Raw genomic sequence first — 23,227 nt, 5'->3', positions numbered from 1 at the left:
CTGGAGCTAGTCTTTGAACACTTGGGTGTGAGAAACGGAACTGCAAACCTCAGATCAAGGCTAGAAAAGGTAACAGGCTTGTGAGGAAGAGGATCCAGTCCTACTTGAACCCCACCCTGGTCTAACCTTGATCTTCATCATAGCCCATTCCCCTCTCTGTGTTCATCTATCCTCCACCCAAACACCCCCAGATGGAAGAAGAAACTACCAACCAAAATCAAAAATAGTGTTATTAATTCTGGTGTCTCCGAAGCACGAAAAAAAAAAAAAAAAAGAAAAAAAAGAAAAAGAAACCCCCCTCCCCACATTTCAGCCCCAAGTCCAAGGCCAAGGGGCTACCCCAGCAGGCAGTGCAGGCCGAGGGGCCAAGTCAGTTCTGGCCATGGGCTTGAAGCAGGACCAGCCCACGGGTTTGGCTCTTAGGGCCCAGCTGGGAGGCTGCCTGCCTCAGTTTGGGGAGCCCAGGCCCTGAATTAGGATGAGAGATCAGGGGCCAAGGTCAGAGGTCTGGGATACTCAGTTCTGGTGCTCTGGCTAAGGCAGCCAGAGGTCAGGGTTCACATGTGGGAGCCAAAGCCACTCAGTTCTGTGGTCCAGCAGAAAGGGCCAAAGGCTGGGGGTCCGAGTTTCTGAATCCTGGGCTGGGACCCAGAGGGCACCAGGCCACTCAGTACTGATGCTCCAGCAGGGGCTGGGCAGCTGGGCTCTCACGCTCTTCAGCGGGGGCAGGCCAGTCGCCCAGGGCCCCAGTGGGCGTGCCACTCTCAGGAGCACTGCTGTCCAAGCACGGAATATCCTGCACTGCTCTGGGGGGCGAGGCATCGGTGCTGATGTCCGGGCTGAGGCTGAGGTCTAGGGGCACCTGAGGGAGGGGAGATAGGTTGGTAGGAGAGCAGACCTGAGCTGCCCAGGACCCGACCTTCCCATAAGAACCTTACCTGAGATTTGGGGGTGCTTCCTTTAGGGCTCCCTGAGGCTGGCTCCCCCTCGGATCCCCCTAGCCCCTTCCGACCCCCCAGGCTCCACTTCCCACTGGGACCCTCAGAACTAAGGAGGCCAGGGCCAGGGGGCCTTGAGGGCCTGGGACCCTCAGTGGGGGCAGGAGAAGCAGGGGATGGTCCAGGGAGCCGAGGGGGTGGCCACTGCAGCAGAGGAGGGGGGCGCCCATCACCAGAGCCACTCAGGGAGGGCCTCGGGCCCCAGGCAGGGCCTGGTGGGAGGGGCTGGTCACCACCACCTGTGGGAGACAGATAAGAGAGCAGAGACTTCAGTCGGCTAGGCTGCCTCTCCACTCAGCGGTTCAGCGCGGCCCTGCCTGCTCACCTGCTGTGTTCTCAGGTGTGGGTTGTGCCAAGGGGGGGTTATTGCTGAGGGAGGTCAAGCCTCCGCCTCCACCACAGTCCGAGTCATCCACGTTCCCGCCGCTGTTGCAGCCGGCACCACAGCCCTTATGAAGCCTGGGGGATGGGAGGTGGACAAAAGGTTGGTAGGGAGTGGGAGATACAAAGACCTCACAAGCACAAGTCCCCAACCCAAGACAGGTCACCTACCATATCAGAACCCAGAGTCCCATTTCTAAAAGGTTTTTGCCATCTACTTTACAGGGCTTTTTTTTTTTTCTCCTTAAGGCCGTACTGCGTGGCATGTGGGATCTTAATTCCCTGACCAGGGATCGAACCCGCACCGCCTGCAGCGGAAGCACAGAGTCTTAACCACCGCACCACCAGGGAAGTCCCTACAGGGCTTTTAAGGGAGGGCTTATCGGGGACTCCCCTGGTGGTCCAGTAGTAAAGATTCCACCTTACAACGCAGGGGACACGGGTTCGATCCCTGGTCAGGGAACTAAGATCCCACATGCCGCAGGGCGACTAAGCCCATATGCCACAACTACTGAGCTCGCGCGCCTCAACTAGAGCCCGAGTGCCGCAAACTACAGAGCCCATGGGCCCCGGAGCCTGCGCGCCGTAACTAGAGAAGAAAAACCCGCTCGTCACAACTAGAGAGAAGCCCACACTCTGCAACAAAAGATCCCGCATTCCTCAACGAAGATCGCACGTGCCACAACTAAGACCCGACACAGCCAAAGACAAATAAAATAAATAATAAATAAACCTTAAGAAAAAAAAAAAAGGGAAGCGTCATCAACGATGCTTCAGGCTAAAGGCCACATTCAGCTCTGGCTGAGGGGGCGGGGTGTGCGGTTGGGTCAGCTCGGGGAAGGGGTCAGCTCGGGGAAGGGGTCGGCTCCCGGGGCTCAATCCTGGCTCCAGCACTTCCTCAGTCAGACCCCGGAGAGAGCCGCTTCCTCTCTCCGAGCCCCGGCTTCCTGCCCCGTGACCCCGGCCTCGCGGGCTAGAGGCGGGGGGGCGGAGCTCACCTCTCCCAGCTGCGCAAAAGCCAGCGGGCGATGGCGCCCAGGCTGACGGGGCCGCCCCACAGTGCCCGCAGCTGGGGGTGGCTGCCGGCCAGCGAGGTGGTGAGGGGCGACACGTAGATGGGGTAGCCCAGCGGCTGGTCACAGGAGGAGTTGATCATGTTGCGCAGCGCCTGCTTGGCGTTCTGGATGCTGCCGCGCTCGGGGTTGCGGTTGCGCAGGAACACCAGCTCCTGCTGCTGCCCAGCCCACAGGCCGCGCACGCACTCGCGGTTCACCTGCGGAGGCCACACGCGGGGGTCAGGAGGCCGCGCCCGGAGGGGGGCCGGGTCGGGCGAGCGGCCGTCCCCACCTTGATGACACGGAAGCTGAGGTGGCGCCGGTTGAGCATGATGATCTTGTACTCGTCGGAGGCGTCGTCCAAGACGTGCCGCAGCGCCAAGAGCGAGGGCGTGTTGCTGAGGATGGCGCTGCGCCAGGCCGGGTCGCCTTCGTGCGAGATGACCAGCCGCTCCTCGTTGGCGGCGATGGCGTCATACAGAGCGGCCGGCTCCTCATACTCATCTGGGGACGTGAAGTGGTCCTGCGGGAAGGACGGAGGGCTGAGGCCGGCGGCCCCTGGCCTGGGCAGAGACCTCGCCCCACCCTGCCTGGGCACACCTCTCCCTACCTGGTGAAGCTTGAGGGCCATGCGAACCCCGGGTGCCACCACGCGGTGAAGCAGGTCCATGTCGGCAAAGACCCACTCGTCGCGCGGGGAGGTGATACGGAAGTCCCCCTTAAACAGGGCGTGCAGGCCGTAGAGGAAGGGCTCCAGGCTGGGGAAGAGGAGCGGGGAGGTGAATGCACAGGGGGCTCCTGGCTTCCTGAGCTCTGCCTCTATGTGCAGTGGTCAGAGCGGAGACGGCTCTTTATGCTGGGCCTTGGTTTTGCCATCTTGACGAGGTCAACCTCTGCCCATGTCCCTCACAGGGCGGTGAGGAGCAGGCGAAGTCACCATGGGTAAAAGAGCCACTGAAGGAAGGACTGACGCGGCCCCTGGGGGCTGAGGCCAGAGGCCCAGAGCTCTTCATGGAGGTAGAGGAGGAGAGAGTGACAGGCCCGGCTGGACTTGCGGGCACTCACCTGGCCGACATGCTGTGCGAAGCTGTCCCCAGGGCCCGGCGGCCCAGCACACACAGGCCAAAACACAGCGTGACCAGCGGCGAGTTCCAATCCTGGTCCACAGGCTGCGGCACAAGGACCCCCGTCCCCAGAGCCCAGCTCAGACCTGGGACAGGGAACTTGGGGTGGGGGCTGGGGCCCAGGCCAAGGGAGGCTGAGGGTGAGAAGAACCTGCACGGGGAGGGGGTAGGCCGAGGGGGAAGGCAGCCCCAGGGTAGTGGTGGCCGGACCTGGCCGCGCCGGGAAGCGCAGTACTGGATCCACTCCAGGTGCACAGCGCAGAAGGAGGGCAGCGAGAGGCCAGAGAGGCGAAGGTCGTAGTCCTCATCCACACTCAGTGAGAAGGTGGGGTCTGAGTCAGCATAGCCAGGTGCCCGCACAGGACGCAGGGCTGTCGCGATGCCCTCGTGGCTCAGCCAGGCCTCCAGCTTTGGAGAGCGGCTCACATAGTAGATGATGCTCTGGGAGTAGAGGGCTGGGGTCAGTGACTGGGGGAGCGCCCTTGCCCTGGCCACTGAAGGAGACAGTGTCAGGGTGAAGAGGCTTCTCCGTGGGAATTCCCTGGCGGTCCAGTGATTAGGGCTCCATGCTTTCGCTGCCAAAGCCAGGGGTTCGATCTCGGGTCAGGGAATCAGGACCCCAGAAGGCATGCGGAGTGGCCAAAAAAAAAAAAAGAGGTTTCTCCCTCAGACTGAGCTGAAGTCAGCTTCCCGGGACGCCCATCCTGTGTCCCATCTCAGCTCCCTGAAGACCCACAGGCAAGTCTGCTGCCCTGCTCTCGGCCAGGGAGGGGGAAGGGGAAAGCTGACAGGAAGCAGTCCTCCTCACGGAGCATCCCCTGGAGGGTGGTGCACTGTGGCAAGTGCTCGGACGCTTGCCCTTCCCTCCTGCCCTGTTTGTAAGGGGAACTGAGGCCCAGACAGACGACAGACTTGCCCGCAATTACACAGCAGGGCAGGGTGAGCTGGCCAGCACCACAATACCACGATGCTGTGGCATCCAGACCTCAGAGGCCCCAGAAGGTCAGACTAAGGTCGTGGGGCTGCCTGCAGGCCAGTGGGGCCTAAGTGCCCCTAGGTCTTGGGCCCCTTGAGGCAGCTGAAGTGTGACGGCCACAGGGCTTCCCCTCAGAAAAAAGCCAGAGGCACGGCATCTGTGCCCAAAGTCCGGGGCTCCTGGACCCTTTAAGAGATTCTGCTGGCTTCTAAGCAGGGCTTTGGGCAAATGCAGAGGAGCTCTTGGAAGTAGGCAGCTGACACAGCCAGCATGGATGGGCAGTGTGAGGCCGGCAGCTGGCAGCCAGTGAGGTTACTGGGATTCTGTGTGCTTCCCTGGGATGGAACCAACGGGATGGGCTTCTGCCCGGGGGAAGGGTGGGAAGTCCAGAGCTGGGGAGGCTGGCACAGCTGGCCATGAACAGAGGGCACCTAGGCAGTAGGGGAGTCCAGCAGGCTGTCTCTGGTAGGACATGGAAAGGCTAAGAGCCTGGGCAAAATGGCCACAGTACAAGCCAGGAAGAGCCAAGGGCCTCAGCTAGCTCCCTGGGTGGTGATGGTGGGGACGCCTGGAGGCCATGGTGGAGCCTCGTCAGTTCGGTTTCCGGCATACAGCAGCTTGCCTGGTAGCTGGGAGCCTGGCCCCAGCATTGCCTCGGCTGTGGCAGGTGAGTGGGCAGTCTGGGGAAGGCTGGGTGGCCCCCTTACCAAGAGGAAGGGGCACCAGGAGCCTAATGGGGTGAATGGGGGCAGGAGGGCTGTGGGGCAGCTTGGGCTCCAGGCAGACTGGCTCCAGACTGACCTTCTTGCTTAGAGGGCATCTCCGCAGCCCCCAAGAAGAACCAGAAAAAAAACCTTTGGGGACTGGGGGAGGAGCTGGCCTGGCACACAGAAGTGCTCCATTAACCTGTACAAGCACGCGGTTCTACGGAACCAGCAATCCTCGGGCCCAGCCCTGAGAGTGGTTCTCAGGGTAACAGCGCCCGCCTGCAAGCATTTGCTGGCAGCTCAGTGGCTCTGCTCCGTGTTTCACGCGGGGCAGCTCACTGAATCCTCATAAGCATCACGACTGTGGCACCTTTTCTGCCTTCATCCCACCTAACTGCAAGGATGGGTCCGTGAGCCTCAGTTTTCTCAACTGTGAAAGGGGCCTATTACACCGACCTTGCCTCTTCCAAGAGTTACTAAAAGAATCAAACAGGGGCTTCCCTGGTGGCGCAGTGGTTGGGAGTCCGCCTGCCGATGCAGGGGACACAGGTTCGTGCCCCGGTCCGGGAAGATCCCACGTGCCGCGGAGCGGCTGGACCCGTGAGCCATGGTCGCTGAGCCTGCGCGTCCGGAGCCTGTGCTCCGCAACGGGAGAGGCCACGACAGTGAGAGGCCCGCGTACCGCAAAAAAAAAAAAAAAAAAAAAAAAGAATCCAACAGCAGAATGAATGTGCCTGGGCTTGGAAATGCTGAGAGCACCCCAAGGCTTGGCTGCAGGTGGATGTGAGGGCCAGTGTCTCTGTGGCCACGAGAGTTGCACTGAATCTCTCACGCAACTGCACTCAGTGACTTCCACGAAGGACAAGGGGTAGGAGGCGCCAAGGGGGGCTAAATCTGCACAGGAAGGCTCCGCCTGGTCTGCCAAGCCCAGGGCTGGATGGGACACATCCCTGAACTGCCCCAGGCCTGTGGGGCTGCCCTGCACACCTGCCTCCCCCCAGGCCCCGCCTCAGCAGCCCCCATTCATCCTTCCAAACTTCAGCCCACGCTCCATCCTGGGCAGAGCCTTCCCTGGGTCCTCCAGGCGCCTCCACACGGCCGTGATTCTGCCCAGCCTTTGAGGCAGCTGCGGCAAGTCAGCTTCCCCTCAAGAAGCTGGACAGGGCGGCGCTCATCTCAGCCTGCTAGCCGGGGGCCTGGCTGGGGTCTGCTACACCGCCACGAGAAGCCTACACTGGCCGAGAGGGAGGAAGTGGGGAGACCTGGGCAGGAGCACCTCTCAGGAGACGGGGAGAGGAAGGTGGACAGGACCGTAACCCCTGGGTGACCTGCAGCTGGGAGTGCCTTTTTCTGGACCACAGCCTCTTTCTTGGTGACGATAAGTATGGGGCAGGCTCACAAGCCCTTCCCTAGGAGTGGACGGGTGGAAACATCCACAGCAGAGAAAGTGCAGTTTCTCTGACAAGCGACACAGATGGGGTGCCCACTGGCAGTGAAGGACAGCTAGGGAATGCACAGGACTGCCCTAGAGAGAACCTCAGGTGGGCAGGCTCACCTGGACTCCAACAGGCCACCCCTTCTGGGCCCACGACAAGCCCCAGGGAAGATGCTAAGAGAGCGTGAGGGGACCTGTGAGCCCCTACTCACCCCGCTCCTGTATGCCCTCATCATCCCTGCCACCTTACAGAACTGCGAGAATCCCCACTTCTCAAGGGGGTTGACAGGCACAGCAAAGAAGGCGATACCTCAAGCTTCCCAGAACCCAATCCACAGCTCCCTTCGGACCCCACACCGTGCCTCACCAACCCCCCTGCCATGTCACCACAGGCCTCGAGACCCTCAGGCCCGGCTTGGCGTGCCCAGGCTGAGACAGCGAGGACCAGGCCTGGGCTAAGCCTAGCTCTGGCACTTCTCCTGACTCTAGGGCCTCGGGCAAGTCACTGCCCGCATCTGAGGCAGCGGGACCTCTCCTGGAGGGTGTGGAGGGCTTCACCCAGCTCAGGAGAGGTGCCTGGCAGAGCCCAGCCCTCAGTGAGCACCGCTGCTTGGCAGCTGCTCCTAAGACTGTTGTTCCTGCCACCACTGTTCTATTACCGTCACTCTGTACTGGGGGGGGGTGTGGGGCGGGGCTGGTGCTCTAGAAGGCTGGCATCAGCAATGCCCCTCCCAGAGAGCGGATCTGTGCACGTGCTGCCCACCGGCCCCCAGGACTCACCACCCCATGTGAGCCTCCTGGAGGAGGGTGACAGGGAGCCCGCCGCCCCGGGCTCCCCACCGTCAGAGAGTCACATGGGCCTCTGAGGCCCGCTGTCCAACACTGACACTTTGGAGGCTGATTAAACTCTCTGAGGCCTCTGCTTCCCTTGGGCAAAACAGGCCCCCAAGGATCCAGAGGATGGCCTTCGGGATGCTCCTGGCCAGTGAGCAGTCACCGGCGGGGACCCCTGCCCCCAGCCACCTGCCCCTCATACCCTGACGTAGTAGGTGATGAGGATCTTGCGGAGGTCGAAGACCTGCAGCATGGAGGCAGCGTTGTTGTCACTGATGCTGTAGCCCTCCAGCACGTACTTGCTGGCTGTCACTTCCCAGGCCAGCCAGCGCTGCCCGAAGGCGGCATTGAAGGACAGGACCCTCGGCAGGTGGCCAGGCTCGCAGCAGCAGCAGCCCTCATCCTCCTCCACACCCTCTGTGATGGCCTCCACCTCACGCTGCTGGCAGTACGTACCTGCGGGGAAGGGGGCACTCCAGTCAGGGGGCCACAGGGACACCCCAGCCTACCTCCTCCCCAGACAGTGCCCAGGCACCTCCCCAAGATGCAACGCAAGTAACCATTATTAAGCCCCTTTCTCCTGACTCCCAGTGGCCGTGATGGGTGGAACTGGGTCGTTGAGGGTTGCGGGGAGGGGACAGGGTCTGGTCCCTCATCTATAGACGCAAAGACTGAAGCTCAGGCTCGTGTTGCTCCCGAGCTGTGCCTAGAGCCCCTGTGCATCTGTGAGCCCCTATGAAGCTGGCATCTTCCAGGCACAGCTTCCTGAGGGCAAGGAGCCGGCTCACTCACCAGGGCTCATGTGTGGCCCCCCACCTGGTCCTGGCCTGAGACTGCAGAGCAGGCCAGCGGAAGCTCCAGGTCCGAGCTTTCATCAGAGCAGCCTGGTCGCTACAGACCTGCCACAGTCAGGGCAGGGACGGGGCTGGGCCGGAGAGAGCCTGCCGCCTCACTGCTCGGACTAGGAAACCCAGGCCCGGCGGACAGAGCCCCTTGCTCAAGGGCCCCAGCAAACCGGAGCAGAGCAGGGCTAGAGTCCAGCCCCGACACACCGTCAAACTCAGCCCCGCGACTCACCCCGGAACTCGAGGCCACGCAGCTGGAAGGTGACGAGGCCATTGCCGACCTCGATGAGGTGCACCAGGGCGTTGAGGTAGTCGGAGGCCAGAACAAAGCAGTCGCCGGGGCCGTAGTTGCCCCAGCGGCCCAGCACCAGGTCCCCACACAGCGTGTGCTGCAGCGAGCGAGTCAAGTGCTCGTAGAAGATCGAGTTGAGGTTGTTGTCATCAGCTCCTGGAACCCAGGATGGACGGACAGATGGACAACGTGACACGTGAGCAAGGCTCCCTCCAGAAAGGCCCCACCCGAAAGCCCCCGATGGCCGGGTACACACCAGGGTTCCGGTCCAGCTGTGTGACCAGGCGGGTGTTGGAATGATCCACACGTTTAGTGCTGTTCAGAGAGAGAGCGACAACACAGGTGGCCGAGAAGGCGACGCTGCCCAGGGCTTAACGACTGCTCCCACCAGCCCCAAGCACCTCCCCTCCGAACCCGCACCCCTGCACTCTGAGGCAGACATCACGACAGCCCCGTGACAGAGGGGGAGGCTGAGGCTCAGAGACATGAGGGGACTCACCCGGGACCACACAGCCAGGAAGCCCAGGGTGTGAGCCCGAGGCCTCGGCCTGGCTCGAGTTTTGCCTCGTTTGGGTCAGCCACCTCACCGAAGCCCACAGCGCCCCACCCAGCCTGGGCTCCAAACTCCTTCCCGTCTCCCCGCAACCTGCCCCCCGGTGCAGCCATCCCACTCCTCTGCCAAGTCTCTCTCAGGGACGCCCCCGGAACTTGCTTCTGTGTCCCACGAGACTCACTTGTAGTCGCGCTCCCAGAACTTGAGGGGCCGCGCGTAGGACATGATGAAGACGGCGCTACCCAGCAGGGGGTTGAGCGGCGTGGAGAAGAGCGCGGAGAGCAGGGCCTGAACGAACAGCATGGCCGAGTCTGGGCACGAGTCAAGGAGGTGGCAGGCACGCAGGACCCTCCCCGGCCTCCCTCACTAGCCCCCCACCCCGTGCCAGCCCGCCTGGCGGCCCCCAGCCCCATCCAGGCCACGGTCCTCCCTGCACACCCGCGCCCAGGCAGCAGGCGGCAGGCTGGGTACGTGGCACGGCGAATGGCTGGGCAAAAGCGTGGAAAGCCGAGCCCCACGTGATCTGCCAGGGCGCGATGTAGGTCAGCACAAAACGCAGCTTGTACAGCAGGTCCCACAGCTGCAGGGTTGGAAGGGGGGAAGGTAAAAGATACGCAGATCACTCACAGAGAGGGGGGGGTCCACCAAGTACCCACTCAGAGCCTTGGGGCTACGCCACTTGCTGCCTACATGGGAGTCAAGCTCAAGATCACTCCCAGCTCTTACACTCTGGACCTGCCTCGAAGCCCCCGATACCATCAGCAGCTCCAGACAAAGCAACCAAGGGGGCGTTAGCCATTTAATTCGTAGAACCACTCCGGGAGCCTCCTACTGCTGTCCCATTTCTCAGATGGGAAAACTGAGGTTCGAGAAGGTAGAGCAGACTTGCTCAGGCCATGCCACTCTCAGAGATGAGGCTGGGCCTCAACTGTGCTACCAAGAGTTAAGAGACAGTCACAGGCCCTGCCCTCAGAGGGGGACACAGTCTGGATCGCCATCATCCTGGGCCAGGCCAGAAACCAGACTAGAATGCCCACGTGAGTGAGCTGAAAGCTCAGGCCTGCACTGGGGTCGCCCTGCAGGCACCACTGCAGACTCCAGCACAGAGCCGGGGAACGGTCCTTTTCAAGTCCCAGCTGATCACCAATGCTCCAGGAGACCTGAGGCAAATCACTTACCCACTTTAAACCGCAGCATGCTCGCTGCCCCGCTAGGAGCCGCTGCGAAGGCCCCCAGCGTGGCTAACGTGGACTGGGGAAGGTCTCCCGCACCAAGGCACGAGAGGCCTGCTCCCGCTGCACAGCCTGGAGCCTTGCTGCACAGTCTCACCTTGCTGCAGAGCAGGGACATGAGGAAGTAGTCGAGCAGGAAGCCCTGGGAGAGGCGCGGGTAGTCGAAGTGGAACAGCAGGACGGTGAAGGCCAGGGTCAGGTACTGCTGGGGGGGGCAGCAGAAAGCCGAGCGCAGCAGCTTCAGCCCAGCCACGGTCATCAGCAGCGCCCGGCAGCTGTGGGCGAGGGGTGGGCGTTAGGCACTGGGCGGAGACTCGGCACAGTGGGTGTGGGTGCCCATCCCTTGCTGGCCCTGGCCTGGGCTCTGCTGGGCAGGCCCCTGCTCTTCTGGCCCGGTGCCTCTTCGTCTCTGCTCTCTAAAGAGGTCACCCCCTTCAGGCACACTGGAGAGACACATCTGCTCTTGAAGAGGCAGCTGCGGCACCGGAAAGGGTGTCAGGAGCTAGGGGCCTACTTAAGCTTGCTGGGCAACTGAGGCAGGTGTCCTTCCCTCTCTGGGCCTCAGTTTCCCCCCATGTCACACGGAGATGTAGACGGTGGTATGGCAGGGGGCTGGCGGTCCTCACTAGAGACAGAACTTATCCGGGTGGCTGACGACCGTGTGGGCGTCCACTGTGAGGGCGTTGAGCACCACAGCAGGGTAGATGAGGTACTTCTCCACACACTGCAGGCCGGCGTACAGCTTCTCAAACCACATCACCTGGGCAGCACCTGCAACGAAAGGTGGAAAGGTGGGACTGCTGTCTAGCACTGGATCCTCCGCATTCCCCTCCAACCACGGGGCAGGATAGGTGTGCTCTCCAAAGGAACCTGGACAGACGGCAAACCCCAGGACGTGGGGATGTGGCATTCTGGGTCCCTAGAGACTCTGAGCGGTTGCGGGGCAGGTGGTTGATCTCTGGCAGCCCAGATGAGGGCAATGAGGCCGATGAGGCCCAGGTCGGGTGTGTTGGGGGATTAGGGCAGGTGCTCTGCCCAGTCGGCTGTCTGTGAAATAAAGGCTGATGACAACACCCCAGGTGCCCACCGGAGCCAGGGCGGGCAGGGTGAGGCCCAAGTACACAGTGATCCTCAGCCTCAGGGCCCTTCTGAAGGGGCCCCTGCCACTTGGCTCCAGCTGACTTCAGCCACATGGAGATGCTGGCCCAGTGGGCAAAATCCTTCATTGTCTATGAAAACAAAGGCATGTGGACCTTTGCATAACAAATCCAAATGTTTATGGCCTTCCCTGTCGGTCCAGTGGGTAAGATTCTGCGCTCCCAATGCAGGGGGCCCAGGTTTGATCCCTGGTCAGGTAACTAGATCCCACATGCATGCCACAACTAAGAGTCTGCATGCTGCAACTAAAGATCCCACAAACTGCAATGGTGATCCCGTGTGCCGCAACTAAGACCTGGAGCAGCCAAAATAATAAACAAATAAATATTAAAGAAAAAAAGAAAAGAGTAAACAAATCCAGGTGTTTAAATATAGGCTCAGGGGTGTTTGTGTTGCAGAATCCAAGTAAAAACGCATGCCAGGCTGATGTAGTTTGTTGGTAGCCAACTTGTAATTCTCGACAACGTGTCCCTTTAAGGTCCTGGAGTTCTACTTCTCCCATCTCCTCAGAGACTGTGAGGCAGGTAGGAAAAGGGCAAAGCAGGCAGGGTGAAAGTGAGGCATGGGCTGAAGCGGGCGCAGGAGCGGGTACAGAGGGCAGTGAAGGGGCCGCAGGGCCAGTGCCAGAGCGGACGCGGAGGTGTGGGCAGAGGCTGCCCCCTGCTGGCACTCTGAGCTGCGAGGCCTGTGCTCCCATCAGGCTGCAGGTCCACTTGGAAATCAGGGCAGGAGGCGTGGAGGGGTCCCAGCCTGGGGCGGGGGGCACTCACCGCGCACTTCATACTGGCTGTACTCCAGCGGCTTCAGCACGGGCTGTGACAGGCAGAACCAGGGCAGCTGTTTGCGGAGTTGCGGCAGCAGGTAATGGGTGAAGAAGCCCACGGCCCCAGCCAGCGCATACAACACAAAACCCAGCACGGACTGCAAGAGGGAGAGGCGGCAGGCTCAGCCAAGGGACACAGGCCACAGGGCCATGGAGCCACCTGGTACAGGTCAGCCAGGGGCAGAGAAGGACGTGAGGCCATGGCTGCCCAGGCCCTCAGGGCAATCGGGCTCCGGCGGAAACTGAGGTGGGGGGAGGGGGAGGGGTGGCCTGCGCCACACGAACCTTCAGGGCAATGAAGACGGTGCTGGCACTGATGGCAAAGGTGAGCACAGCAATCACCACACACATCACCAGGTCAGAGTGCAGGACCTCGCGCTGCAGGGTCAGGAAACACCAGCTTGGGTGTCCCCGCCACCCAGTGGCTGACCACACCCCCGCACCCCAAGACTAGACCCTGACACTGCCGGTCCTCACCACTGACTGACGCATCTTGTCTGGCAGGGGGTCTGGGGGCTCGGCGCGGGCCGTCTCCAAGCTCCGCTCCTCCAGCTCGGGGAAGAGCTTGCTCCGGATCAGGGACCTGGGGGGCGTGAGAAGAGTCAGGGCCTGGGTCTGGGGAGGCTGCCCTCCTCCCACAGACACCCCCCAACCCCTGCCATGTCAGGTGGTGACAGACACGCAAACACGTGTACACGTGCGCACACGGACAGGTACATGCGGGCACCCACCAGAGCACGGTGGGGTCACTGCTCTGCCGGCTTAGGTGGTAGGACAGCGCCACCAGGAGGCCACAGAAGACAGAGAAAAGGACGGGGACGTGCTGCTCTGGCCAAGGAGTCTGGGGAGAGAACCCATGCTGGTCAGAGGGGATGAGGATAAGCATGGCGGCGGGGGGCGGTCCCCCAACCGTGGGAGAAGCCACTGCTGAGCCCAATTCACAGCCCTGTCCCAACAACCCCCTGGGCTTCAGTATGCCCGCCACCGACAGGTCATCCCTACCTTGATGGCTCCGAGGCAGAAGCCGTAGAGCAGGGCAGCAGCCAGCAAGCTGCGCGAGAGGCTGAAGACCGCAGTGAGTGGGCTGGTGGCAGCTGCGAGGTGAGCGACAGCCTTTAGTAAAGCCCAGCTCCCGCCTGGCGGCCGCCCACCCCACCACCCCCCGCTGCCCCTCAACTCCCCCAGACCCCATCCCCAGCCCACTGTTCTCGGCTCCCCCCAGCCCGGAGAGGCCTTCGGAATCCCTGGCATTCTTGGGTTTAAACCACTTGCCTGCGGAGGAGACAGGAGGGGAAGGGAGGGGAGGGGAAGAGATGGGCTCTCAGAATCCACCATGTCGCCGCGGGAGAAGGCTCAGTGAGCAGCCAGAGCCGCAGCCCTAATCCACAGCCCCTCCTGGGCCCCGCACGGCCCCCACACCCCCGAGCCACCCGTGGGCCCCATACCTGTGCCCCCAAAGCCGTGCATATCTATCTGCTCCAGCAGGTACATGAGACAGGTGTTCACCTGGGGCAGGAGGCCCAGGAGGAATACGAACGGGAAGCACAAGGTGAACACTGGCGGGGAGGGGAAGCGGAGGCCCGGTCAGCCTGCAGGCTGCCCCTCGGCCCACCCTTGGGGCCTCGCTCCCTGGGCAACCTCAACCCTGCCCGGCCTTACCAGTGGCTACATCACGGGCGCAAAAGAAGAAGGAGGCGGAGAAGAGCGTGAGGCCATAGAGGGAGACGGGCGGGAAAGGCTGAGCTGAGCCCAGGGCGTCCAGCAGCCAGATGAGCAGACAGCAGATACAGAAGTAGACAGGCCGGCTGTATGCGATCACCCAGTTGTGGCCCTGGGGAGGGGGGCCTGTGAGGAGCCAGGCCTCCCCTACTGAACACCCTACTTGTACGTGCACACACACATGCTCACATGTCCCGTGCCTGGCCCTGGGTCCAAGATAGAAAGCTTGGCATGCTGGGGGCAGAAGGACCAAGGAGCTAGGGGTGATGGGGGTGGTTGAGGGAGCCCTGCCTCTCCCCCACCCGACCCCTTCCCCACCTGGTCTCAGTCCCGCCCAGGACCCAGGCCTGAGCCTCGCGGGGAAAGGTGCTGCTCTGCTGGTACTCACGTGCATGGGGGATGCTGCATCAGGCTGGACACTCTGGAAGAGACAAGAGCTACACTGGTGATGAGAGCCAGCGCCCACGGGAGGGTCAGAGGCCCCAGGATCTGTTTGATTCCACTTCTGGGCCCTTATGAATGACCAGGGCAGGCCCCTGAACTGTCCTGAGCTTCAGTTCTCTCATTTGTAGGATGGGGGGTGGCTACAGGGGATCTGAAGCATCTTAACTGCTTTCGAGCGGGTTTCGAGCTCAACCCGCTCAAGAGGGATCCTGGGAAGGGGGGTGCATCTGGGAAGAGATGGGAGGGAAGAGACCCAGGAAGCCAGGCCTGACCTTCAGCAGGGAATACTGGCAGGAGGCGATGACCAGGCAGAACTGGAAGACCCAGATGTCGGTGAAGAAGCCCTTGAGCAAAAGCAAGTAGCCCAGGAAGGCGACGAGGCTGCTCAGGCCGACACCGAGAATGTTCTCCACCAGCCCCCGTGTCCTGGAGAGAGAGCAGGGTCAGAGCACACCCACCTCCTCACCTGCTAGTCGGGCAAGGGGTTAGGGGATGGGGGAAACAGGAGCCAGCCACAAAGGCCCATGTCCAGGCCGGTGTCCACGCCAGCCGTCATCCTGAGTATGTGAAGCTATGCCCTCTCAGGGCCAGGGCCAGGTGGCACCCGCTCCAGGAAGCCACTCCACTGCTACCCTGCATCCCGATCCCAGTCTTTGCCCCCTCTAGACCCTGAGGCCTCAGGTGCCACCACTCTGGCATCTACCCATCTCCGGCTCCCACTCGCTATGCTACGCACACAGACAATGCCCCCAAAACACCGGTCACAGCGCCGGGAGAAATCCAGAACACAGGAAGCCAGGACACAGGTTCCAGGCCCAAATCATTCACCCCGACAACAAACGTCATCTGATCTCTCTCACTTTCTGGGCCTCAGTTTCCTCCCGAAAACACGGAAAGCTAAGACAGATGATTCGTTAGCTTTTTCAGGGTACAGGATTCAATTTACTTGACACTCACCCAGAAGCAAATAAAAAACAACACACTGAACAGGAACAACGTCTCCAGCAAAGCTCTGGGAGAGGAGTGACCAGAGCACCACCCCCTCGGCCGCCCCTCTGCACCCAGAAGCACCTGAAGAAACCCCAGTGCAGACTCCAGCTCTCCACGCACCCTCAGCGACCCCAGCAGGTAGGTTCTCTGTTGCCATGACAGCCTCCACATGTTCAGAGTCTGGAAGGCCAGGGGCCAGGGACGATCAAGGACTGGGGGATGAGGGGGTGGGTGCTCACCGGTCCAGCAGGGCCAGCAGGGCGAGCCGCTCGTAGCGCACAGAGGTCCAGCGGCCGGGAAGAAGCCAGTACTTGTAGCTGTGCTGGGCCCGGGGCGGCGCTTCCTCCATCAGTGTCTGCTCCTGGGATTCGTGCAGGGAGTCCTGGTCCAGCAGGTCAAACTGCGGTCCCCATGGCCGCGGCCATCAGCCCCGCACCCCCCGCCCCCGTGGTCCACTGCCACCCCCCAGCACACACTGGCTGGTCAACACAGAAAGTCCCCACCATGTAGCAGCCCCGCGGCCTGCCCTGACCCTTCATCCAAGGGCCTACTCCTTCCTCCAGCTTCCCAGGACGGGGCTCAGTGGCCGTGGGGGCTTCCAGGACTGCTGGACGCCAGGATTACTAGCTCCTGCGTCTGTCTTCCCCACTCAGGCAGCATCTCCCGTCTCTTCCTGGGCTCAGAGAAATCCACCTTATCCTTCAGGAGCCAGCACAAACACTACCCTCCTCCCAGACAGAGCCCTCAGGGTCACTCAGACCCCCCTACCCTGGAGCACACGGAGCGCCAGCCCTGAGGACGGGCCTCGGTGCCGGTGCCAGCACTGCGAGGCCCTGGACCAACTATTTAATCTCTTTGGGCTTCTCGTGTCTTTAATTCAACAAGTGTTTACGGGATACAACTACGAGCCTGTCCCTGTGCTGGGCTCTGGAGAGCCCCGCAGCACAGCCCCTGCCTCTGGTGGAGACCCTCGGCTGTGGAAGGATAACACTGCTATCCCATGTGACTGTCAAGAGAATAATCGCATCAGGAAGGGGCACGTGGGGCTTCTGGGCGCTGCCCGTGGACTCTCTGTGGCCCTGGGTGTGTGGGTGCTACTTTCACGACTGTCGTTTAACTCTGAGTCTGTGTCTCATACGTCCCTAGTACTTCTGTTATTCCCTGGCCAACCACATCAGTTATTGCCTACGTCAGGACGCTTTCAGGAACGAAAGGTGGCGCTCTTGCTAGCTCTGCTGAGACGGACAAGCTCGAACAGCATGCCTCAAGACACCCCACGTCAGGCGCCCAGCACAGGAGGCAGCACTGCCACTGCCAGGCGAGCTCAACTGCCCCTTCTCCAAGTGCCACTGCTAACACCCACCGTCCCCACTAACTGTGGCCCCTCCAGGGCAAACAAAACTATTCCAGACAGGTTCGTTGAACGAGTAAATAAATAAGCGACTCCTTGAGCCATTCAGGTCCAGGACCTGTGCACCCTGCCATCAAAGGTCAAGACAGCTATCTCAAGGCCCCTGGAGCCCTCACTCAGGGTGACCTGTCCCTCCTGGTGCCTGGGTGGATGCTTGGTGGTCTGCACCCCGCCCCCTGCAGCTCCTTCCCCGATGCTGGCTCCTCACCTCTGGGATCTCCAGGGGCACTCGGCGCACCTGCATGCCCTGCAGGACCACGGGCCGCGGCTGTAGCAGGTTCAAGCCACCTGTCGCCTCTGGGACATCAGCCGAGTGGAAGCTGGAGGAATGCGAGTGGCGGTCCCTGTGGGAACAGCAGCCGTGAGGGTCGGGGCTGTGGGTGAGGCTGGGAAAGGAATGGGGTCGAGACCAAGGCCAGGCCATGACTGGGGGCCCAAGGGAGCTGCTCCAATACCCAGGAGCACAGGGGTGTCCAGAGGAGTCAGGTGGCAGAAGTGCCTCCCTCCCAGGTCCTGGGCCTCCTGGAAGACCCTGGAAGTCTCCTGCTTGGAAGTGCCGCGGAACCAGAGACCTGCAGGTCCACCCTTCACCGCCGCCCACCCTCCTCTCCTCCTAGAGGTCTGAGCTGCCCCTGCCCAGCCCAAAGAAGGAAGACAGAAAATTCCCCAGAAATGGCAGCCCATTGGCTGCTGGGTCGGGAGAGCCCAAGCTTGGAGACTCACCAGGCACCATTGGCTGCCTGCTCGCCCTGCTGCCCTACAGGGTTCTCGTAGCCGCCTCCAGCCAGGCCAAAGGTGTAGGAACGCCGCACGCCTGGGGCACAAGCGTGGGACACAAGGCAGCCTGTCAGGGACAGGAGCACCGAGGCCCAACCCACGTGGGCACCAGGGCCATCAAGTGAGGAAAACCCTCTGCTGGGTTCCCCTGGATGGCAGCCCAGCCCTTGGGCACCAAGAGCACAGCTGCTGGGACCACGACCCTCAGCGGGAGAGAAAGAGGCTTGGCCACGGACCGGGGGAGGGGCTCACCGCTCTCGTCATAGAAGTAGTGCACAGCACCCTCAGAAGTGTCGTCAAAGGTGCAGGCCTCATGCACGTTGGCGCCGGCCCGAGTGAGCAGCAGCGAGGAGGCGAAGTGCAGGGCAGAGGGCAGCGTCAGTGCCCGGGAATGGGAGGCAGCCCGGCCCCGCTGAGCTTCCTGCAGGCTGCTGGGGAGGGGTCGGCTCATGGTCAGCACCCCTTAGAGCCAGCCGGCCCCCACTCCCGTCCAAGCAGCCGGCAGGTGCTCACCTGGGCGGCGAGCCCATGAGCGAGGCGGGGGGGGTAGGGTTGCTGCCGGCATTGTGACGCCTCCGGATGGCCTGTGCCCGCCTCACGCTGCTTGAGCGGTCCCGCTTGCCAGTCTCCTCGGCAGCTGACCAGAGAGAGAGGCCCCCCGAGCTTAAGTGACAGAGGCTTGGACAGAGCCTGAGGGAGGGTTGGGGGAAGGGGGGAGACAGATGCCCCTGCATGGATGGAGCTAAAGGTCAGGCCTAGTCCAACCGTATCCCGCCTCTGTGGCCCAGCCAGGTCACCTAACCACGCGGGCCTCAGTTTCCACATGTGGAAACAAGGACGTGATCTGCTCTGCCCCACTGGTGACCCAGGAGGATGAGCGTGGCTACTCAGAGTCCTCAAAGAGCAGAGGCCCAGGTGCTACCTGCAGGACCTGGAGCCAGGTGCCTGAGGTCTCTGCCTCGGTCTCCTCACCACTCCAGCCTTGCTCATCTGAGACGCCTGGCAGCCAACGTCACTAGGTCGCTGCGTCCTTGTCCATCTGCTGCCTGAGACAGAGGCTGACCAGGTCCACTCCAGCTGCCCCTGGCCCAAACCCACGTCCCTACCGAGCTCGCCTCCCCCCAGCTCTGGAGCCGGCACTCACCTCCCCCCACAGCACCATCCTCCTGCAGCTCCCCCCGCCAGCCAGGCTGGTTGGCCGCAGGTCCCCGGCGGGCCTCGGCGGGCAGCACAGCGGGCTCACCGGCTGCCAGCTCCACCCCCGCCTGGACCTCCAGCTCAGCCTTGGAGCCAGCCAGGGGGCCCCTCAGGCAATCACCCCCTGCCCCGTCCATGCTCAGCACGCGGGCGTGCGTTTTGGCGCTGGCGGTACTAGGCGTCCGCTGGGTCCCATAGGGCCGCTTGGGAGGCACAGCCGTCCCCTCCTCAGCCCCGTGCGGGGCCCGTCGTTTCCGGGGCCCCCCCGCCGCACCCCGAGAACTCTCAGGGGAATAGCAGGAAGTGGACGAGGAGCTGTCGGTGCTGTAGCGGCGCTGGGACCGGAGGCTGGAGGCCGGGCTCAGTTCACTGCCCTCGCTGGTGTCATCGTCCTCGAAGAAGCCCCCGCCTTCCAGCAGTGGCCGCCGAGGGGCACGGCCAGAGGGGGAGTGTCTTCTCACAGGTGGCCGCCGTTTGCTAGGCCGCAGCAGGGCCAAGTCCTTGGGCCGTACAACCAGGAGCGGCTCAGCCGGGCCCGGAGGCGTCCCTGCTCCTACGACTGTGTCAAAGGAACGCAGTGTGTCATCTGACGGGACCCCAGCATCTGGTGAAGCGGGCAGCTCTGCCTCCGAGGGTGGGTCTGTGTCGCTGCCCTCGGGGGCTTGCCCACCGGGGGGGCTGTCCAGGTGGGTCGAGTTGGTCTTCTCGCTCTTGAAGCTGCTCAACGTTTCCCTGTCAGTGCCACTGAAGCAGGAATCTGAGGAGCCGGCTTTCTGGGGTGTGGGCTCACCCGAGCCCCGCCGGTCCAGGGGCTGGTAGCCGCTCGCTCCGCGGCGGTGTTCCCGTCGACTGCTGGTCCTCACCAGGGCCCGGTCGGGCCGGGTCAGTGTCAGGAAGCTCTTGCTCAGCTCCTGGCTGAGGCTCCCCTTCAGCAGGGGGCTCATGGGAGTGTCAGCCACGCTGCTCCCACTCCAGGGGGCGCCATCTCCAGCCAGGGGAGAACGTTCTGAGGAGTCCGTGCTGGGGAGAGATGGGTCTGGGGCAGCCCCTGGAGGCGTCTGGGGGAGGTCTCCAACTATCAGAACACAAGAAGACAGAAGACGACAGAATGGCATTCTACAAAAGAGACTGGTGGCTGAGGGGGTCCTATGGCCCCACTTTCTGAGAACCCGGTGGGGCAGGACACAGAGGAGGTCCAATCTGAGAGAACACAGAGAGCCCAGGGAAGTAAAAGTTGGGGTGACTCAAAGACAAGACAGCTAGTCTTCTCCCCAGGCTCTTGCCAACATGCCCACTCACTCAGCTTCTCCTGTGAGCTTAGCTTCAGCATCTCTCGATCGGCAGAGGTCATGATCACGTTGTTGCTGCCCTGCTCCCGCACCAGCTCCTTGATGTCTGCAACCACAGCCCCAGAGGCATCAGCAGGACCTCAAGGCCTCCACGCGCCATCCCCTACTCCACACCACCACCTTCAGCTCTGAACAGCAGCCACCTACCTCTGAGGGGCCCAGAGTCCTCCATCCGGGGCAGCAACTCCTGAGCAATAAAAAAAAAGTACGAAGGAGCAAACAGGGCAAAAAGTAGGTTCAGGACATACCCATGTTGGGGACAGGCTCTCAGGAGAGGAGTGGGGAAGGGAGAGGGCCAGGACCACTCACCGAGACCTGGTTGAAGCCAAACACGGAATGCTGAGAACTACAGCGTACGGGGGGTGTGGAACTCACTTTTCGAAATACTGTCATCTCCACTCCAGGATCCCTAGCAGTGGAAAAGAAGAGTAGCTTTCAGCTAACCCTCCCTCTTCATATAGTACTTCTCCCAACATCCCCATCACTCTACTCTCCGCACAGATCCCCCTGATAAATCCAGGGCCAACCATAGAACATTCAACCGTTCTTGGACCCAATGTTCCCTAAGCCCCTTCTCCATCCTCCAGCGCTCAGGCCCAGGCACCAAGGACCCTCCATTTCCAACACAGGCCCTGCCTCGCCCCACCTGGGCAGACTGCCGTCCCCCTGGGCAGGCTCTTCCTCTGGCTCCCCCATGGTAGAGCTGCGCTTCTCCACAATCTCGCCCTGGTCGAACATAGCATGCAGCCGATAGTTCACAGTCTTGATGGCAGCGAAGATGACAGCCACCACAAGGCAGTACACACCAGCCACCATCAAGCTGGGGGGCAGGACCTGGAGGTGGCAGCAAGTCAGGTCCCTCTTCACACAGCCCTGCCCCCGTGGGGTGGACCTAACGCCACAGTCAAAGCTAGGATTCACAAATTCACAACAGGACTTCATCGCCCCTGCATACAACTAGTAAGAAGGCCCTGGCGGAGGGCCCTGTCTTCTTTCTAACTGGAGAGAAACAAAGTGAGGGTCTCAAGGTCACCCAGGCCAGAAAATTTTGGCCTCTCCTCCACACACTCCAAACTCCGCACTGAGTCCTCTTCCTACATCCTAGTGCCCAAGCCACAGCCCAGAATCCCTGCCAGGTTGCACCCCTCCGTGACATCTGCCCTCCCTTTCCCCGGCGGGAGTTACAGGTGGCGGCAGCGTCTCACCATGTACAGCAAGAAAGGAAACGTGAGCAGGAATATCCAGACATAGAGGTGGAAGCAGTTGGAGAAGGTGCTCTGGTGCGGGTCGAAGAACCAACCGCCGGTGAGCGAAGCCCACACCCCCTGGCGCAGGATCTGCAATACCTGCGACCCCATGGCCCCGCCGCTGCTGCGCGCGCCCTCCTCCCGGGACCCTCATGGGGGCGGCCCCCGGCCCATGCCCCGCGTGGCGCCCGAGGGCCCCGGGGCCCGGCCTCGCGCTCACGCCATGGCCTCCCCCAGCGGAGGAGAGAGGTCGGTGGGGCTAGGGTGCGAGCAGGGGGCGGGGCCGGCCCGGGCAGTCAGCGGTGCGAGACCCAGGCGCGGGGGTGGAGACGCATCAGAGGCGGGGTCCGGGCCCCCACCCCCGGCCCAGATCTGCTCCCAAGGGCCGGGCCGGCAGGCAGGCGCAGGGCACGGGCCGGGCACCCGTCGGCGGCATCCAGAGGTGGGCGTGGGGTGGATGCTCTGGGGGTGCAGGCGACGGCTCCCTCGGTTCCGGCCCGGGGAAAGCCCTGGTACCCTGAGGTCCACTTCCGGGGTCACAGGTCACTCGTTTTGGGCTCCGCGCTCGCCCCGCTTCTGCGGGAGCTGGCCCAAGGGGGAGGCCGGAAAAAGGAGCCGCGAGCCGCCAACCTGCAGTGGCGCATGCGCCCAACGAGCCCAGTTGGGACCCGGAAAAGGAAAACCTGGTGGCTTGAATGCGCAAGCGCAGGGAAGTGGTGGAGCGCTAAGAAGCGGGAGAGTCCTTTGGGCGTGCGCAAAGTTCAGGTCTAAGGGAAGGGACGATCCGAAAGGCAGAAGCGCTTGGGCGCATGCGCACACCTAAACGTTGCCAATCTAAGGGAGACCACTGGGCGGAACCCAAGGGATAGTTGAGGGGCCATCGAGTAACGGCGGAGTTAACTGGCGCAAAATTCTCCCAGTGAGTTACAAGAGGCGGGGAAAAGGATGGAGGCGCGGATCTCCCTTGGCTAAAGCGACAGTTCGCTACGGGAGCACGCCCCTCTAGATCCGCCCTTTTTAGCGATGGACCTGAAACCTCACGTGCTACCCCTACTTCCAGGTCAGAGCTCAGACTTAAGATTGTAGAGAGCGATCCTCCAAGAACAGGCAGGAATAGTCGAAGTAGGATAGCGTCGTTTTTCTTAAAGTGACAGGCTCAAGGCAATTGGGGTCAATCCAGCAGTTACGAGGGCGGTTTAGCTATTCTGATTCCAATCACTGAGCAAATTTCTTGACCGCAGTTGCAGGTTTCCGCCCCTTCATGGGGAAGAGGCATGAATAAGTGGATTGTTTCCCAGGTGAGGGAAAGAGGAGAGCCTTAGACAACTCGTTCCAAGAGCTCGAGGTGCAGCCAGTTCCGTCCTCCTTGTCTTACGCACCTCCATCCCACTAGCTCTGCAAAGCTGAGCTTCAGGCCCCAGTTTCACATACGAAGAGAATGAGGCGCAGAGAGGATGGGTCACACAGCCCTGCAACTTCGGAGCCAAGACCAAACTCGGGTTTGCCCCTCTCCCAAGCCCGGTTCTTTGCCCCAATTTTGCTGATGCGGATGTAGAGAGTGGGGATGGCCCGTCCTTAGTGGAAACCAACTTGGACCCTAAACCTGCTGTCATGGGGGATCGGGGCTACCCTTCCCCACCTTCTGCCTCTCATTGCCCGCCTACCCGGGAACTCCCAGGC

At 62.0% G+C, this 23,227-nt stretch overlaps 1 protein-coding gene across 1 annotated transcript; it reads right to left on the bottom strand.

The window, feature by feature from the left end:
- Nucleotides 1–212: 212 nt before the first annotated feature.
- On the bottom strand, nucleotides 213–21,658 carry PCNX3 (pecanex 3). Its single transcript, XM_065881419.1, has 35 exons — nucleotides 21,506–21,658; nucleotides 20,947–21,134; nucleotides 20,610–20,709; nucleotides 20,448–20,487; nucleotides 20,251–20,346; nucleotides 18,899–20,026; nucleotides 18,268–18,391; nucleotides 18,007–18,185; nucleotides 17,701–17,791; nucleotides 17,186–17,321; nucleotides 15,806–15,927; nucleotides 14,849–15,002; nucleotides 14,521–14,553; nucleotides 14,073–14,244; nucleotides 13,859–13,969; nucleotides 13,416–13,507; nucleotides 13,145–13,254; nucleotides 12,891–12,996; nucleotides 12,699–12,791; nucleotides 12,361–12,511; nucleotides 11,059–11,203; nucleotides 10,530–10,707; nucleotides 9,672–9,780; nucleotides 9,382–9,511; nucleotides 8,904–8,962; nucleotides 8,588–8,803; nucleotides 7,713–7,966; nucleotides 3,769–3,999; nucleotides 3,500–3,603; nucleotides 3,045–3,192; nucleotides 2,727–2,957; nucleotides 2,378–2,652; nucleotides 1,324–1,457; nucleotides 939–1,237; nucleotides 213–862 (listed from the first exon to the last, which is right to left on the bottom strand). Exons 1-35 carry the CDS (start codon nucleotides 21,656–21,658, stop codon nucleotides 668–670), a joined length of 6,087 nt encoding a protein of 2,028 aa, XP_065737491.1. The 3' UTR covers nucleotides 213–667.
- Between the last annotated feature and the right edge of the window lie 1,569 nt (nucleotides 21,659–23,227).

This window comes from Phocoena phocoena, chromosome 8 (assembly GCF_963924675.1).
Source record: "Phocoena phocoena chromosome 8, mPhoPho1.1, whole genome shotgun sequence".
In the NCBI taxonomy this organism is placed as follows: domain Eukaryota; kingdom Metazoa; phylum Chordata; class Mammalia; order Artiodactyla; family Phocoenidae; genus Phocoena; species Phocoena phocoena.
This window is presented reverse-complemented; position numbering and strand designations above follow the sequence as displayed.

Coding starts and splice junctions, on each gene's coding strand:
- PCNX3 (XM_065881419.1), bottom strand. CDS start 21,658: ATGGGGTCGCAGGTATTGCAGATCCTGCGCCAGGGGGTGTGGGCTTCG. Junction 7,967..8,587: donor GCGTGGCCTCGAGTTCCGGG/GTGAGTCGCGGG, acceptor CCTTCCCCGCAG/GTACGTACTGCCAGCAGCGT. Junction 1,238..1,323: donor CACACCTGAGAACACAGCAG/GTGAGCAGGCAG, acceptor TGTCTCCCACAG/GTGGTGGTGACCAGCCCCTC.